Source organism: Eumetopias jubatus, unplaced genomic scaffold (genome assembly GCF_037043125.1).
Source record: "Eumetopias jubatus isolate StellerSeaLion01/CBP00866 unplaced genomic scaffold, mEumJub1_p1.0 scaffold_2, whole genome shotgun sequence".
Taxonomy (NCBI): domain Eukaryota; kingdom Metazoa; phylum Chordata; class Mammalia; order Carnivora; family Otariidae; genus Eumetopias; species Eumetopias jubatus.
This window is the reverse complement of record NW_028274808.1, coordinates 161,125,279-161,142,931: the sequence shown is the minus strand read 5'-3', so window position 1 is coordinate 161,142,931 and position 17,653 is coordinate 161,125,279. Positions and strand designations below refer to the sequence as shown.

Below are 17,653 nucleotides of genomic sequence, written 5' to 3'. Positions count from 1 at the left end.
AGGTCAAAGATAATGTTTTGATATATAATATTGTCTCTGTACCAATGCATTTGTAGAATATAATTTTTTTTTTTGAGGAAGAGGTCCATAAAGGCACAAATGAGTAGGACTATGAAAATCATCACGTGGCCCTTTATGACAGTTTCATGAGGATAGCCTGAAGGTTTGGTAGAGCCTAACGAGATCCCTGATTGGCATTAAATATGAAAAAGTTGACATTTCAAAAAAATAATCTTATACCAGAAACTTTCTCTTTTTACTTTAAATGGCCAGTATCTCTTCCAGAACAAACTAGACTTTTAAAAACACTATATTTAGTCAAAATATGAAGAATAAAACATTTGTTTCTCTGTCTCCGGTTACTCTTTTGTGGTGGATATAATGTGTGAGGAGGTCTAGAAAATTCTTTTATTCATCTGGTTCTAGCTCTTGAACAAAGCTATTGAGTATAGCAGTAGTTTCTGATATTATACATAAGTCAGAGACACTTTCTCTGAGTTGTTGCCACAACTACATCCCCATCATCCAGCGTTGCTGCCCTTGGCTTTGTTGATTGCTGTTGGTGCAGCCATGGGCCTTCTCAGTCCTATTATTGAAGATGCTTCTTCTTTCTCTGCAAAATTGATTCTAATACTCTTGTAGAGAGAGTATTCATTTTGTCTCAATCCATGACTGTACAGAAAAACATCTGTTCAAAACTGCTGATGGCTTTGGCTGTTCCATGGCTCATTTATTTTTATTTTTTGCTTTACTATCACTGATTTTTTTTCCCCTTCATCTTCTTAAAGGAAATGGTTTGCGCTGCAGATTAAAAAGTGGTTCATTTGCCTATCTGTTCATCCATCTACCCATCCATCCATCTATCTTTCTTTCAAACCAGAAGCAGATTACTTTGTAAAATTTTGAGTGTAGTCCCTTCAACTTCAATATGAAAAAAAAAAAAAAAAACTAAGCCCAAAGCAATTTACTAATTTGCTTGAGTTTACACAGGCAGTTAGAAGCGGACTACAGGACAGAGCCGTCTCCTGGCCCCCAGTTTAGTTCCATCTTGTGTTGCTTCTTTCCAAAAGGGCACTAGCAGGTCTGGAGTGAGGAAGATAGAATCAGGAGGAAGAAGAAGAGAGCTCAGCACTTGGAAAAGAACAGCCAGGGCTGGGGATTGTTGACAAAGAGACGGGGCCTACAGACTGTTCAGAGAGCCATATTTCACCAGGCACCAGATGAATTAGGCCTCCTTGGGCACCGCTGGTTCTAAATACTCTTGTTGAGCCTTCCAGAGGCACAAAAGACAGTACCCATCTGTGGAAAGTTTTCTCCAGCACAGCACTTTGAGACTTCTGCCAAAGCAAGTCAAGCAAGAGTCATACAGTATTTCGTCTGAAAGGGCACAGAAGCTCTTTGCCCTGAGACATTGGCCTAATAGCCTCCTGATGCTGCCGCTGAGGAAAAGCGGCACATCAAACACTGGCGTTTAGGGAGGAGGTTAAGCCTCCCATTAAACTAGAACATTCGCAGCAAGAAACAAAAGCATAAGACTTGCTGCACAGGCAAAACTGTGGGCTCAGTTTTCCACTCAACAGAGTCTATGAGCAAACACAACCTTTCCAAACCAACGGGCGTCAGTAATAAGCCCTTACCATACACAGCAGCTAATAGTACAGTCACTTGAGAATGACTCCCCTTCTATGAGGCCCATCTCCTAGCAAAGGAAAAGGTGAAATGCTACAAAAGAGGACCAAAAAGAGGCCTATTCTGCTCTTTACTGCAACTGTTTCAGCAAATGCCTACATAGTGCTGTCTGTGTCAGCTCCTGTCCTAAAAGCTTTGCATGTATCAACTCACCTATCTTTGAGCATCTTTATGAGGGAGGTATTAGTATTATTAGCTCCTTCGTACAGTGGAGGAACTAGGCACAGAGAGGTGAAGTAACCTGCTTAAGGCCACACAGGTGGTAGGGCTCTGGACCTGTGAACTGAATGCTGCCATGCGGGGCTATGAACTCACATGCTGCTGCTAACCTCCGTCTCTCTAAGAATTAAGAGCATAAGAAATGCCACTGTGGATAAGACTCACAGTCCAGAGCCCTTCCGTCCATCCTTCCATCCATCCATCCATCATCCATTCACCTGCCCACCCACCCACTAGGAGGCAAGCACTGAGCTAGGCTCTGCAGATACACCATGGTGAACAAACATGGATGCCATGTCCGGCATTTGTAGTATGTTCTGCAAGTCAAGAGCTTCAGCGGTGGCCTCATGGTCCCCATCATGCCCACTCTCCTGGCTGTAGCAGGGCTGGTTCTCTTGGAGGGCCAGGTGTGTGGTGATCTTCTGGGATCATTTCTGGAGAAGAAGTCTAGATCCCACTCCTCCAGCTCTTCCAGAGACTTTATATGTACTCAATGTCTTGTATGAAATCATGTTCTCCTTGAAACGAAGAGAGTTATGTCTGCTTTCTGGGCTGTAGCTGACACACTTTCTCAAAGGGCTAAAGGATGGAGGTTAAAGAAGAGGTGCCTCAGGTGCTAGCAGGGGTGAAAGGAGTGGTTCTGAGAGGCAGCTCGTGCTCTGGAGTAGGAGAGAGGGGTGCCAGGAGGGCACGTGGGGCAGGTAGGGGCCCCGGGATCCAGGGGAGAGAGCCTAAATTCATAGCACTGGTCAGAGCTGGAACAGAAATCTGGAGCTGGACCAGGTCTAGTGCTTTCCTGGGTATCGCAGCGAGCCCAGAACATCTCAGCTAGACGCTGTGTAGAAACAGAATGGAGCTAGATAGAAAGCACACTCTCCAAGCCCCCCACCCTCGTGCCCCGCCAGAGCCTCAGGGCTGAGGACCAAGTTGGGAGAAGAGATGGACAGAAAGTTGCCCAGTCAAGGCCCACAGTTGGACTCTGAATCTAGTCTCGACATTTACTTTTTTCTCATTATACATACTTTGCATGCCCTCAAATCCTCCAATATATGATAAAAATATATGTATTGCATTCAAGATGCTGCCAACAAATATTCATTAAGCATGCACTATCTAGAAAATGCCACTCTACACACTGAGGATATGGCAGTGAACAAACCAGATCAAAATTCCTGTCCTCACTGGGCTTACATCTACAATTGAAAACTTTAAATTAAAAAATTATCAAAAAACCCAAACAAGTAAAAATCACCGATAATCCCATCAAAAACTCTTTCTCTAGCCACATAAAGCAGGAAGTCAGAGTTCCTCCTTGTCCATCCAACCCTTCCCACCCCCTACAAGGCAACCATTATAAAGTTTTCCTTAATTTTTAAAGAATTATTAAATATACATACCTATATACTTTTTATTTTTTTATTTTCTAAACAAAAATAGAAAAATGCTTGACAGAATGATCTACATTTTTTTTTTCACCTAACAGATCATAAACCTCTGTTTTAGTCTGAGTTCTCCAAGAAGCAGAGCCTGAGCCAAGGATTCACATAGAGTCCTGCTAAGCACGCTTGGAGTTGTCTCATTCATTTTAATGGCTGCACAACATTTCAGAGCATGTGTCTGTATCATTATTTACTAAATCCCCTTCAGATACACACATACTCCCCACCTTGCCCCTACTTCCTGCTCACTGACATTTAGGATTTTCAGTTAATGGGTTGATGTCATTGACTCACTGTAAGAGAGTATATACAACAAAGGAAAAGTTCATTTTCCAAAGGCAATGGCTGCAGGAAAGGGTTCCGGGGTCTGGAGAAATGACAGTGTTGGCAGCAGGGAGATTAAGTCTAGGAAATTTATCACTGTCCTAATTATGCCCAAGATTTATGGCTAATGCATATTTATGTGAACTTGGCTAAATTGGTCACAATGATAATCATAAAACTGAGAAGAGCTTATTAACTTAATGGTTTCTTTGCACTTTGCCAACTATAGCAGCCACTTGCTTCTTGACATTCTTTGGTCTAAATCTCATCATAAATCACCAGTTCTGTGTCTTCTAGAACTAGTCCATACTGCTGTATTTAAGATTGGTGATTTTTTTAATGACCAAACTACATACGATGAATGATCTGAGTGACTTTATCTGTATTTTGTGGTGGTAGCATCCTCAGGTCATTGAACAAAGGATGGGAATTTATGTTACTAAGTTGAGAGCCAGCTTCCAAGGTCTTTCATATGTTGGTGGGTGATTTCAGATGCCCATCAGCACCATCAATCAGTACTTCTAGAGCCTCCATGAGATCCATGGTATAGTGGGGAGGAAGTTTCGTAGTGGCAGCCAAAACCTGGCATCTGGCCTTGGCCACCTGTGGTTCTGTGGCAAGTCATGTGGTCTTCCTGGCTTACTTTTTGTGAGGATCAAAGGACAAGCCCAATGTGGGAGCACTCTTCAAGTATCAGTACTGTAAGAATATACGGGAGGAAGAGTCTGAATTTGGCTAGGCTACTATCGCAGATAACCTTAGCTCTCATCTATATGCCCACCTTAAAGGGTCAGCATCCTGACGCTGAACCCCTCGCTATGGCAGAGTCCCCACTAACAGCACATTCAGCTCCCCAAGGAGCCATAGCAAACAGAGTGGATTTTACTGAGATCTCATGGGGAGATGAAGGAGAAGATGCTTGTACACACTCCACGGATTATTTTTCCCGTCAGAAACATCTGTTCTTCCTTCAAAGCTATCTTTGGCCGCCAGGAACCTTAGTTGTGTCTCTACCCTTGTCCAACAGAGACTGCCCAGCCTCAATGACTCCAGCCTTTCTTCACTCCTTAAGCTTCCCTTTGGGTCTCTCTGGGGCCCCTCCCTCATTGAGCTTATAATCTTGGATTCTCATACCATCTTCCTACTCACTGTTCAAAACACCCTTCTAAAGTTCCCCCACTGCCCTTAGGAAGTGGTGGGGGAATGTTAATAACAAAGGTTTTGCTGTCACAAACTTCTTTTTTCCTTGCCATAGTATTACTAAGTAATTTTGTTCTCATTGTTCAGAATGTTTAGGGAGTGCTTAGATCTAGAAGCTTGGGAATCACAGAAGGCCACAGCCCCTCCCCTGCACCAATAGTAACTAGGGCCCAACAAAGTAAAGGGACTTTTGCTTAAGGTTACCAAATATGTGACAGCTATAGAGCAGTGGCTGGCCCCCAATCCGGTGCTCATCTCCCTGTATCAAGCCTATGAGTGCAAACGAATCAAGAGGCTTTCACATTCAGGGGAACCCAGAACTCTGAACTGGAAGGGTGCTTGGAGTTCATCTAGAACAAATCCCTCATTTTAGATAGGCTAAGATGGAAATTTCCTTTTGTGGTCTCTGAATCCTAAAAATCCAACACAGATTAGATGGTTACTTTAAAACATATGTACTTGCCTGGTGGGTATGATTTCCAGGAACATATACAGACTTAAACTGTTTCATGAGATTCCGAGCTCCAGCGATATCCCGAAGCGAGGCGAAGAGCTCATCTGTAGTAATTTTGCATTTGTGAAATGTCAGCTTAATTGGAGAGTCACAGCCTGAAACAATCCAGAGAGATTTTCTTGGGTGAACACATCCTGAAATTAGGTTTTAATCATGACGGCTTGAGCTCGATGTAATGCAGTTGGATTTTTTTTAACCCTATTTTACCCTGGTTGTTCCCCAACTGGGTGGTTTTAATCCTCCACGAGCAATGAAACATACCAAGTGTAAATGCCTTTGACAGAAGTATAACTCAGAATTGCCTGGGATGGCAGCCACTGGCTTCAGTCCCCACACTATTGAAGCTTCACAGAAAGAAAGCTCCCCAGGGTCTACTATCCTCAGAACATAGCTTTGGGAAAATAGGGAGAGACACAAAGAAAAGTACCAAAGAGTGCTGTGATGAACCTCTCTTGCTTGAATCCTACCAACAGTTTTTGGGAAATAGAAGAGCAAGACTGAGAGATGATAGAGCTGCTCTGGGAACAGATCTTACTGGGATGGGCATCTGCCTAATGTGCTCACAAAGCATGTGGTTCCTTTCAAAAGGCAGCCATTCAAAGCTGGTAACACACAAAGAGGGCCTAATAAGAAGACTATTCTCGGCAATGATTCTATTTTTCTTTGACACTTATAATAGCTGGATTTCTTCTCTATCTTGTTAGAAGCCCATTCAGAAGAGAAATGATCATGGATAAGTCAGAGGTTTAAAAAACAAAATTCCAAGATAAGTTTTTTTGGCTGTCTCAAATACTCAGATACGTTAACTCATTCATCCGCACGGCACCCTTATGAGATAGGTGCTATTATCTTCCCCATTTTAAGGATGCAGGAAGCAAGGTACAGAGTGGTTAGGTAACACCCCTGTGAGCAGACCCTGGCAGTGCTCAGTCATGCTAGACATCACTGTAGGTTTGGGGAACAGTTCTTGTGTACTCTGCTTCCTACCTCAAGTACCTGCATGCCTATCTTTCTATTTGCCTCTGTGTTTCTGTCTCTGTCTCTCTTCTTGTCTGTGGGCTTCCTCTGGTTGTAGAAGCATGCTTGGCCTTTGTGTGGGGCAGGCTGGAAGTCCTAGGAAGTTGGCATTCATTGGAACAACCCAGATTTCTCATTCCCTGGAGGAACAATTCCGAACGGTGGTCTCCAAAGCCTTTGCTCAGTCCCAGAAGGATGGAGCCCCAGGTGCCCACAAAGATAACTCACTCACTAATGTCCCTTTATTGGCTTTCCTTCCTTCCCTATCTCGCTTCCCTATTTCCTGACTATGCTTCCTGAAATATCTTTCCAAATTCAGTACTTGCACCCAAATCCCTGTCACTGGACACCAGAACTTCCACAGGTGTTCAAACCCACATAGCCTGGATCCTTTTTTGGGAGCCTGTATTCTTTTTTGGGAACAGCTTTATTGAGATGTAATTCATATACCATACAAATTAAATACCATACGATTAAAGTGTATAGTCCAATAGCTGTTAGTATATTCACATAGTTGTATGACCATCATCACCACAATCCATTTTAGAATATTTTTATCACCTCAATAAGAAACTCCATGCTTGTGAACTTGTCACTCCCTTTTTCCATTCCCCTCCTAGTCCCTGGCACCACCAATCTGCTTTCTGTCTCTATGGATTTGCCATTTCTGGACAGTTCATATAAATGGACCCGTAGGACATAGGATCTTTTGGGACTGGCTTCTTTTACTTAGCATAATGTTTTCAAGGTTCATCCAAGTTGTAGTATACACTACTTCATTTCTTTTTACTGCTGACTAATATTCACTCTATGGATATACCACATTTTATAGTTGCGTTCATCAGTTGATGGGCATTTGGGTTATTTTCACATTTTGGCTATTATGAATAATGCTGCTAGTTTTATAAATTTTTGTGTAGACATACATTTTCATTTCTCTTGGATATATATCTGGGAGTAGAATTGTTGCCATAGAGTTGTCAACTCTGTGTTTAACCTTTTGAGGAACTGCCGGGCTGTTCTCCAGCATGACCCCACCATTTGACACTCCTACCAGCAGTGTAAGAGGGTTGCGATTTTTCCGCATCCTCAACAATGCTTGTTATTACCCTTCTTGATTGATCCTAGTGGGTGTGAAGTGAGGAGAGGCTTGTTGATTTTGATAGGGAGAAATTGTTTTTAGGGAGTAGAGGTAGATCCAAACAAGCTTAAACTAAAATGGAGTGCATCTAAAGTATATAGGAACATCCAAGGGAGCCTGATTGTAGCAGACACAGCCAGGTGGCATGTGAGTACTTGAACTTGTACCCTTAATTACTGTGGAACATTATATTATAATTACTCTTAAAGGGAGGGCAAAATTCTGAACTGCCTTTACCTACAACACATCTGACACTGAATGTGTGGGTCTTTTCCCCACACCAATCGATTCTCTAATTCTCTGGGCATCAACTGAGTGTCCTACAATTCAGTTCAGTTTTGACACTAACTACATAGCATTAGTGCAGACCCCGCAGTTTAAGGGTTCAGGTCCATTTCAAATGTCAGTTGCAAGTCCCAGGTGGCCACCTGCGCTCCTGACAGATCGGCTACCAACTGAGGGTTCCCATGACCCCTTCCTCAGGTTCCATAATTTGCTAGAACGGCTCACAGAACTCAGGAAACTACCTACTTTACCACAGAACTTTCCCTACTATTGACAGTTCATTACAAGGGATACAACTCAGGTACGGTCAGATGGAAGAGATGCACAGTGCAATGTTAAGGGGCAGGAGCTTGGAGCTTCCATGCCCCCTTCAGGCGTTCTACCTTTCCAGCACCTTGATGTGTTCTCTAACCCAGAAGCTCTTCCAAGCCTATTATTTAAGGATTTTTATGGAGGTTTCATTACATAGGCATGATTGATTCAATTACTGGCCATTGGTGATTAACCCAATTTCTAGCCCCTCTCCCCTCCCTGGAGGTTGGGGGTGGAGCTGAAAACTCCAACTCTCTAAACATGCCCCTGTTTTTCTGGCAACCAGCCGTCCATCCTGAAGCTGTTAGGGGCCCCAACCACTAGTCAACCCACTAGCATACAAGACACTTCTGTCACTCTGGAGATTCCAAGGGCTCTAGTAGCTGTGTGACAGGAACCGGGGACAAAGACCAATATGTATATTTCTCATCATATCATGAAAATTCTCTGACTAGTCTTTAACTCCTGGTTTCCAGAAATATCCAACTCGTGTCATTAAAAAGAAAAAAAATCAGTGTGGTCAAGCACAGGGAGAGGAAGCCTCCATGTTCAGTGAACTGTGGTGAGGGGAGGGGAGAGGTGGAGGGAAGTCAGGAGATCATGCGAACTCCCCAGCATTCTATGTCAAGCTTTGTGGAAAGGAGAAAGTGTCATTTTCTGAGAAGCATGTCCATAACTGCCTCCTGATTGTTACAGAGGCTTATAACCAAAAAGAGTTAAGATCCACAGGTACAGGGTATGTGTTGATATCACACCATGCTTACCCTTGGCATTGCAGCCCTAGCTGAGACAAACCAGCTTGCACTTTAGTCAATAACCAACCAGGAGAAACCCTGGAAAGTTATGGCTTCTCACTCATTCATATAAGCTTCGTTCCTTAAACTCTCAGCCTGAGCCATTTAAAATATGAGAAATCATACCAATTATATGTAAGTGTTGGACATTCTGTACTAGTCTTTCAAGTAAAAAAAGGCATGAAAATAAGAAGACATCACTTGTCCTAACACCACGCACAATGTTTCAATTCCTCTAAAACACGATTCAGCTAATAGGCTAATTTTTTTTTTTTTTTTTGAGACAGAGAGAGAGAGAGAGAGAGAGAGAGAGTGTGTGTGTGTGTGTGTGTGAGCACGTAAGCAGTGTGTGGGGGGGTGGGCAGAGGGAGAGAGAGAATCTTTTTTTTTTCCTTAAAGACTTATTTGAAAGAGAGAGAGAATGAGCTTGAGCGGGGGAGGGACAAAGGGAGAGGAAGAGAGAGAATCTCAAGCGGACTCCCTGCTGAGCGTGGAGCTGGAGGTGAGGCATGATCTCAGGACGCTGAGATCCTGACCTGACCGAAATCAAGAGTCAGCTGCCTAACTGACGAAGCCACCCAGGTGCCCCTAGGCTAAGTTTTTTATTTAAAGTAATTCATTTTCTATCAAATAGAGAGATCCATCCAATCTTTCATATGGTCTCTTTTAATTTTTTGGAAAGTAACATGATGTTTATCCATTAGACTGAGTGGAATAGAATCATCTACTGGATTATAGATTACTGAAAATTATAGATAATTCATGGAAATTGTGGACTGTTCATTGAAATTAATGTGTAATTGCAGAGAGTTAGGTCAACTGTGGAGCAGACTGTTTGACAGAAACATTTACAGATTACTGATAAATTAAGCTCAGAGGAACCCAACAGAAAAATAAGGCTATCACATTGTTGGAAGGAAAATGAAAAGTCCTAAATTCACAAATAAAGTAAAACTTTCTGGAAAAATAGTCAATTATTTTCATTGTTCAAATTAACTGCACACAAGCAACTTCCGTCCAAAGCATCAACTCTTTCCAATGTGGCTGATATCCTCAAAGCAAGTGTTCCACAAGGTACATGGAACACCAGGCCGGTCTCTGAGCATTATTCGTATTTATATCAATCCTCACCAAAAGCAGGATTTACATTCACCCACCCAAAACCTGTAATGAAAGTTTCACTCACAGACACACACACACACACACACACACACACACACACTTTTGAAATGTGGATCAGAGAAGATAAGTGACTTACGCAAGGTCACATCACCATCCCTGGCAAAGTCAGTGTCCAAATGTCCCGCTGATCACAGACCTGAGCTCCTCCATGTCCACCACTGCCCACCATCCAGAATCCCTTCTGGGCATGCGGCCCATTCCAGATTCATGCTGCAATCAATAGCTAAAGGTGATGTGGGCCCAAAAGCTCTGAAATGGGATGAATTTTTTCTGCGACAAGAGCAGTAGCTATAATCACTGAACGCTCACTATGCCATCACTATGCCAGGCGCTATGCTAAGAAGTGTGTACATCTCAGCTTACTGAATCTCCACAGAAACGCAATGATGGCATTGGGCTACTGATAGCATTCCCACTTTGCAGATGGGGAAACTGAGCCCTAGAGAAGTTAAGCAACACAGTGCCACTCAACTAATAAGCAGCAAAGCTAAGGGTCAAACCCTTGCAGTCTAACTCCAAAGATGGTCCTGTTAGCTACTCTACTCTGTCGTCTTTCAAATGTGCTGAGACCACATATATAAAAGATCAATGAAACTCTTAATTCAGCCTTAATAGCGAAGAAATGCTTTTTAAAATGGAGTGAGTAGCAAATGCCTTTCTTCTTGGGAAGACCTGTGCCTGTCCCTTGGGGTGGATGCTAACATTGCGGGTTTGCAGTCATACCCCAGGCCTGTCTTTTGTAGCCACAGAAGGTGTGAGGTCTCCCAGCCTGGCTGTATACCCTCCTTTGGATCTTTGCTCTGTAAGGCACTGTATTCAGTTACTTCTAATAAGCCCCTGACAGCCTGTTCCATTAAGCCAGCTTATGAGATAACAGTGTTTTGTAAGGGAACTCTTAAGTGTACAATTCCAGTCAATTCTCATTTAATCCACTTAGTTAAATAGATAATGAACCAGAAGCTGATCCTAGCCTTTAGCCAAGCACGATCTGTGTACTTCAGTTGCCTACGTCTTGATAAGGGAGGCCCCCGATCCCCCAGGGCACCCCTGTGTTCTTCTGAAATGGGGGATGACTCATACCCCTGCAATTTCTTTCTCTAGAGGGCTTGGCGATCTCTCCGGGAGGGGTCAGTTACTCCTCAGAGCAACAAAATAGGGCTCTTGTGCCCATGCATCTCCTTCCTCTGTTGCCCTCTCCCCCGTCTCCACTTATCTGAAGTCCCTTAACTTCAGCCGGGAGAGAGAGAACAGTGGTTTCCGTGGCTCTGTACACAGCAGGGACCCACATTTCCAGCCACGACAAAGCAAAAATGGAGTAAGACTGAATAGCTAAGGATCCTCCTGGAATGGCTGGAACGAAGCTGCACTCCCTACATCAGTCGGCCTAGCTCTCTTCTGTTGTTTGCCCTCTCGGGGAGCAGGCTGGAATCCTTCGGGTGCTTGGGGAGCCTTTTCAAAAGAACCTATTTTTCCTAAGTTTGGTTTTACTCCTTAGGGACTAAGGAAAATAAAGCGTCTCCTATCAGAAGGCTGCTGTGTCCAAGGCCTTTGTCTGGACTGGAGCTGAAGCAGCCCTCATCGGAGGCCTTCGGAAACACGGAAACACACGCACGCGCACGCACACGCGCACGCGCTCATGTATGCGCACACACCCTCGCTTGGGGGCGTGGCTAGAACAGGATTTCAAATGTTTCCCCCATTCAGCAATATTATTCTCCTCCCAGGATGAAAGGCCCCTCGCATCTGACTGGGAAGAGCTAGTGTCAAAAAATGCTTGAGCTTCGTCAAGAGGCTCTTTTCTCATCTGGATCCAAGTTATCCAAGACTAGCCTCCTCATCCTTCTGTTCGCCCCCGAGTTTGGGAACATCAGGCCACTTCCTAGTTTGCATCCTTGGCCCCCCCGCCGCTCAGCAGAGCCCCGGAGCAGGGGTCTCCACTCCGTGGGCTCCAGGGGCAGTGAAAGAAAAGGTCGGCTGGGAGTGTGACTGGCCAGAAAGTACGGAGCTCTGGGAGGTCATGACCTCCTCATCCATCCAGCAGGATGACATTGCCTTTTTTTGTCTCTCCAAACCATTGTTTCTAAACTAGGCTCTTTTCTCATGGCTCTCAATACATGTGCAGCAAATGAAAACAAAACCAAACGAAATAGAAAACCAAATAAACCTTAGCAAGTGCTGTCACATCTGAAATCTTTCAGGGAGGTTGGTTTACTGCATATAAACCACCCTTGAGTAGGGCAGTCCTATAAGCTTGTAAGTACAACTATAATAGAACTCTTTTTTAAACATGCTGGGGACCCATAGGTGATTGTGAGTCCTTCAGAGAGGGGGATCATGAAAAATCAATCTCTCACACACATAATTTACATTATATGTTATATATTCATATATATGTATATATAATTTTGTTTAAAATTTAAATCATAAATGTCCCTTTATTCACTAATCTTCAAGGGAAGGTCAAGGTCTTCTCTGTGAGTATTGTCTGCTGTTCTGAATAGAGTCCTGCCTTTTAAAAAACCCATGATGTGCCATGTACAATTTCCAACTTGAGTCCATTTCATGTAGAACGAGAAGTTAAAGACATCTGTCGCACAATCTGAGAGCACAATTCTTCTAGATTTTAACTTTTTTCCTTCAATCTTCTACAGTCACCTTGTTCACACCTAATCCAAAAGCGTTTTTAAAGTGACTCATCTTGACTGAGTCTTTCAAAAGCATTCCATTTGGTTTTTACCGAAATGATCTCCGTTTTGAATTCATATGTCATCAGAGTGCGGGAACACTTCATTACAGTGTGCAACTTAATAACAAGCACTACCGGCCTAAGCAGGCTGATGACTCTTGGGAATCACACAAGGCAGCCAGGAAGAGCAGATGTGCCCCGCACGTGGAGATCGCCTGAGAGCCATGAGGGGTCAGGGTGTTGGCATTATTTTATAGATGGACTGAAGAATGTCAGTCATTCTGGTGAATAGGTCCTGTGGTCGTGAATACATCAATTATACATATATTATTTGTGTTCATTGTATTTATACTACAGCATCTATAAATCAAAAAAGTATATCTATAAACATATTTCTGAGGTTCCATGTTTATACACAGGCACTGTATCTGTGTCATCAATCTAATGCATGATCACCTCATGGGACTTTTAAGTTTTTCTGCTATAAAGTCATAAGCTGGGTTGTCAGACTCTAGCACCTACAGGGCTGATTTCCTCTTTCATTATAGAGTCCTGGATCCATACCACATGGCAGGGCCTTCTCAGCCGGTGTGGAGCTAATGGCATAACTGTGCTGGGAAGAGTGTGTTGGGGAAGCTGGCCTAACAGAGAAATCTGGAGTCAGAAATATCCAGGTGAGGCCACAGAGGGCCCAGGACAGGGCCCATGGAGGTTGACTACTTTCTGGAATCCTTCTGTAAGCCTCCCCTGAGGCTCCCAGCCCCACGCTGAATGCATGGCCTCTCTATTTACTGAATCCTGCTCAAGGGCCTGGAATCTTCTGGCCTGTGGACTAAGGTATTGTTCACACGGCACAGGAGAAAACGAGAGGAGGCTGGCAATCAGCTCCTGTGGGGGCAGGGGCTCTGCCTGGTCTACCGCCGAGCTCTAGCACAGCACCTGGCTCCCAGAAGGCCCCACTACGTATTTCCTAAGTGAGTGGGGGAAATAGAGAGGTGATAGGGAAAAAGAGAGTTGAATCAGGCCAAACGTGCTGTAAAGCAACAGCACTGATTCTTGAGGAGCAAATAAATGAGCTCTGGAGGAAATTTCAAATAAAGAGCTCCCTGATGGTCTTGAGCAAATGCAGGCTACACACGTAAGTGGCTCAAGTCCTGAAAAGGCTACTTTAGAAGAGCCACCTCAATTGGCCACATAAATTCTGGACGTTCTACAAGCAAGACTAAATGCTACATGGTTTAGAGATAGACCCAGAGGAGAGAAAACTGTTTTAAGAAGACCAAGGATGATAAATACAAACCTCAGAGAAGTGGTGACCTCGGGGTAGGTGAGTAAGCAGGGGGGGTGGGGTAGGTGAGTAAGCAGGGGGGTGGGTTCATGGGTGTTATATAATTGTGCTTTATACCATCTATCATACAATCTTTTAAATGGATCCACTATCATCTTAAAAACTACCAAACAAAAACCAGTCGCACCACTTTTTCAGCCTCCAGCAAATTGGGTTTTTTAAAAACCGTTGACAAAAGGAAGAAGTGACAGCTGTGATCTTTGATCCTCAGGCAGGTTTGGGATGTGTCGCGGACCGGGAAAGACTTGTACAGTCACGAGAGGTTGTGACTGCCCAGGATTCTGGCCTGAGCGCTGAGGCTCTTTCGTGAGAAAGCATGTGGTGGGGAAGCCTGCCGGAAGAAGAACTGTCCCGGAATATGCTTTGGAACTTGCATTTTTAATGGCAGGGTGCAAGGTCAAGTTGTCAATGAGGCCCAGAGAGCAGGATGCAGGCCATGGGACATGGAGCCCTTGATGCTGATCGTAAAGGCTGCTGCAGGAAGGGCCAAGGAGGCAGCGAAACAGACAATCCTGACTCATCGCTGAAACGAGGAACCGGCCCCGGCTATTTTGAAACATTCCCTCTAGGATGCCTCTGAAAACTCTCTCCAAGGCAGCTTTTCTGACTGCCCTCACTATAATCATAGTTTCTTGATCTTAAGATTATGTGATTCCGTAAGGGAGGCACGAAGGACTTTGTAAAAATTGGTGGTACTGCATCATATTAAATAATACAGTTTCATATGCTGGGAATATGGGATCCTATTAAATCAAGCCAAATCACCTTGGACAAAGAGATCCTGAAGCTCAGCATTCAGAGTAACGGAAATACCTAATGTTGTGAGGCTATTTCTCTAACAAGGCAGGCATCAAGTTTTTGATGGGTTATATTATCTCCTATGATCGCTTATCACCACAGGAAAATCAGATCTCTCTCATATCATTTCGACTCTGGGCTCCTTTTCCAGGAATGAAACCTTGCCATAAGTTTAGTTTATTTCTCTTTGCATTGGGAAAAGACTGCCATAATTTTATTTTAGCAGGGAAGTTCATAGTTTCGGAACCAATGGGCGAATCTGACATTTCAGAAAGAAAGGGAAAGAGAAGCCCAGAGGCTCCTTCCATGGATGGTCTCTCTGAGACCTGCTAGAGGCTGAGCCCGTCTGTCCTCCAAGAAGTGTGCTGATGTGCCACCCACTGTGGCCAGCCCTGTCCCTTGTTACCCTCCACACTCTGTCCCTCCCTATGCTTCAGTGCAGAGGTGTGTGTATGTGTCGGGGGGAGGGGCTGCTCCTCTACCTGATGCGGAGGCAGCTGATCACCTGGAAGGCTTCCTGGAGGTGCAGGCCAGGAAGGAAGCACGGACAGACCATGCTGCAGGGCACTATTTCTGCTCCTTTCTGAATCTTAGCCCAGGTCCAGTCTTGTTGCTGGTCTTAAAAACAGTACCAGAGGTGCACTGCCCATGAAGGATTTTTAAGAGATAAGGTTGTACTTTATTTTAGGAATGCTAATAACACTGAGAGTGTGGGGAAAATGTGGTGTCATTTCTGGCTGTAACGTGTCACTGGGAAATGCTCTCTTATCCAAGTTACGATGAATAAATCACTCAGGGTTTGGCTTGCCTGCTAATTACACAAACCTGTGCTACGGCTAATTGTCCATTTGTAGGAAAGGATGAAATCAAAAGTCAAAATTATGGCACATTTAAAAGCTTTTCAAATTACTGTCTGACCCTCCTTGCCTCTTGTTCTCATCGTCATTCAGAGGAGTTTTTAAAACACCTAAGTCTTTTCTTTTCCATTATGTATCTCGAGCTCCAGCCTTGCTGAGCTTGTTATCATGAGATTTGTAAGTATGGAGGAACAGTGGTGTTCTTTTAATTTATATTTTAAGGGAAGGCTAGGTGGTTAATAATATGGGATCATTTTCTGATCTATTTGAGAAAAAGGGAAGAATAAAAGGGAAGCTTACTGGCCTAAAATTTCTTTCATCCCTTTTGTTTCTTAAAAGAATAGCAGAGCAAATGGAGTTTATTTTTCTCCCAGTAGCAGACAGATCAAATGAGCCCCCATCTCTCCCCTCCCCCAACACACAAAATCCCTCTCTGCCTCAGGCTCAGCTTCCCCTGCACCTGCTGTGGTAAATCTCCACTGAACCGAGCCAGCATCCCCACGCCTGAAATTTAAGCTCCCTCTAAATGAGGCCTCTGATCTATCACTTCTCTGTACTTTCCTTTGGAGGCGGTGTGGATTAGAGTGTGGGTTAGCCATGCCTGATTCAGAGATGGGACAAAGTCCAGGGAGGGCTGCCAGGAGGCCCGTGGCGTGCGGGAGAAGGGGAAGAGGACCCTATTTCCCTCATCTCTCTTGGAGGCAAGGAAAAACCTTGAGGGTGGACCCCAGAAACACGTGCACAGAACTCAGGCAAGCCGACAGGCAGATGCCTGCCTCCCGAAACCCAGGGTTCAGGTCACACTGAAGTTTGAGGGAGCTTGGAAGGAGCAGCAGAGAAGGCACCTGCTCTCCTCCCTGCCTCCTTGACCCTGAGGATGGGGCCAGGCTTCCTGCATGGTGGAGTGGGCACTGTCTGCAGCCTTCTGGGGGCTTTGTACCTGGTCCCAAGCACGGTCTCTCTCTGCCATCCCCTCCAGCCCCTGAGGGAGACAGCTCAGTTGTATCGCAAGACTCCAGGGCAGCAAAAATGAATGATCACAAAGTCTTAGGGTTTTTGGGCTTTCACTTGCTTCTGGGCAGGGGCATTCTTGAGTCCACAGCTGTATTCACAGTGACTCTATGTCCAGCACGTGTCATGGAGGGTGAGTGAGGGGGGCCTGGGCTCAGAGTAGGTGCTTTTTCCCCCTGAAGGATGCGGATGTGGAGGGACTGAAGAGCTAGTGAGCTCTGGACAGCTCTGTGATCTGAAGGCCTAGTGTGCCAGCTTCCCTAGCCTTGACACCGCAGGGGAGTTGGGAGTTAGTTTAGAAATAAAAACTCCAAAATGGTTAGAGTTTCTTTGGGCTTCCACTGGGGGAACACAAAGCAACCAACCCAGAGTGTCCAGGTTGGTAACGTTTGACTGCTCTCTTCCACACCACCACGTAACTGCCTTCATTTCTACACCATTTCTTGCCTCTCTCCAGGTTAAAAAACAAACAACACAGAACTGTGTGGATAGCGCAGAACCAGGTCTAATGAACAGGCATGTTGTCACAAAGGTTTCATTGTGAGCTCATAAAACGAGACGTTTTTCAGAACTCAATGGGCTTGGTGCCTCACGTGGAGCCAGGTACCCAGGAGGTGGTCAGTAAATGCAACATGTGGCTCGATCCAAAATGTGTACGTCTTTTGAAGAGAACAACAAAACCTAAACAGAGCCAAAACTCTATGGAGAATTGTTGGCTGTGGCATTTCCAGAGGCAAGCTAGGGCAGTCCGGGCTGTTGGCCGTGCAAAGCCTCAGGGCCTGATCTCAGGAGGCAGCAAGAGCTCCTTGAAATGGCCGCTGCAGGGCCTTCTGCAAA

General features: G+C 44.6%; 1 protein-coding gene across 1 annotated transcript in view; it reads right to left on the bottom strand.

The window, feature by feature from the left end:
* Positions 1-17,653, bottom strand: part of SCFD2 (sec1 family domain containing 2) — a 449,958-nt gene that overhangs the window by 28,883 nt on the left and 403,422 nt on the right. The window contains exon 6 of the mRNA XM_028100703.2: positions 5,335-5,480. Within this exon, the coding sequence (XP_027956504.1) occupies positions 5,335-5,480 (146 nt within the window). The remainder of the gene's footprint in view (positions 1-5,334; positions 5,481-17,653) is intronic.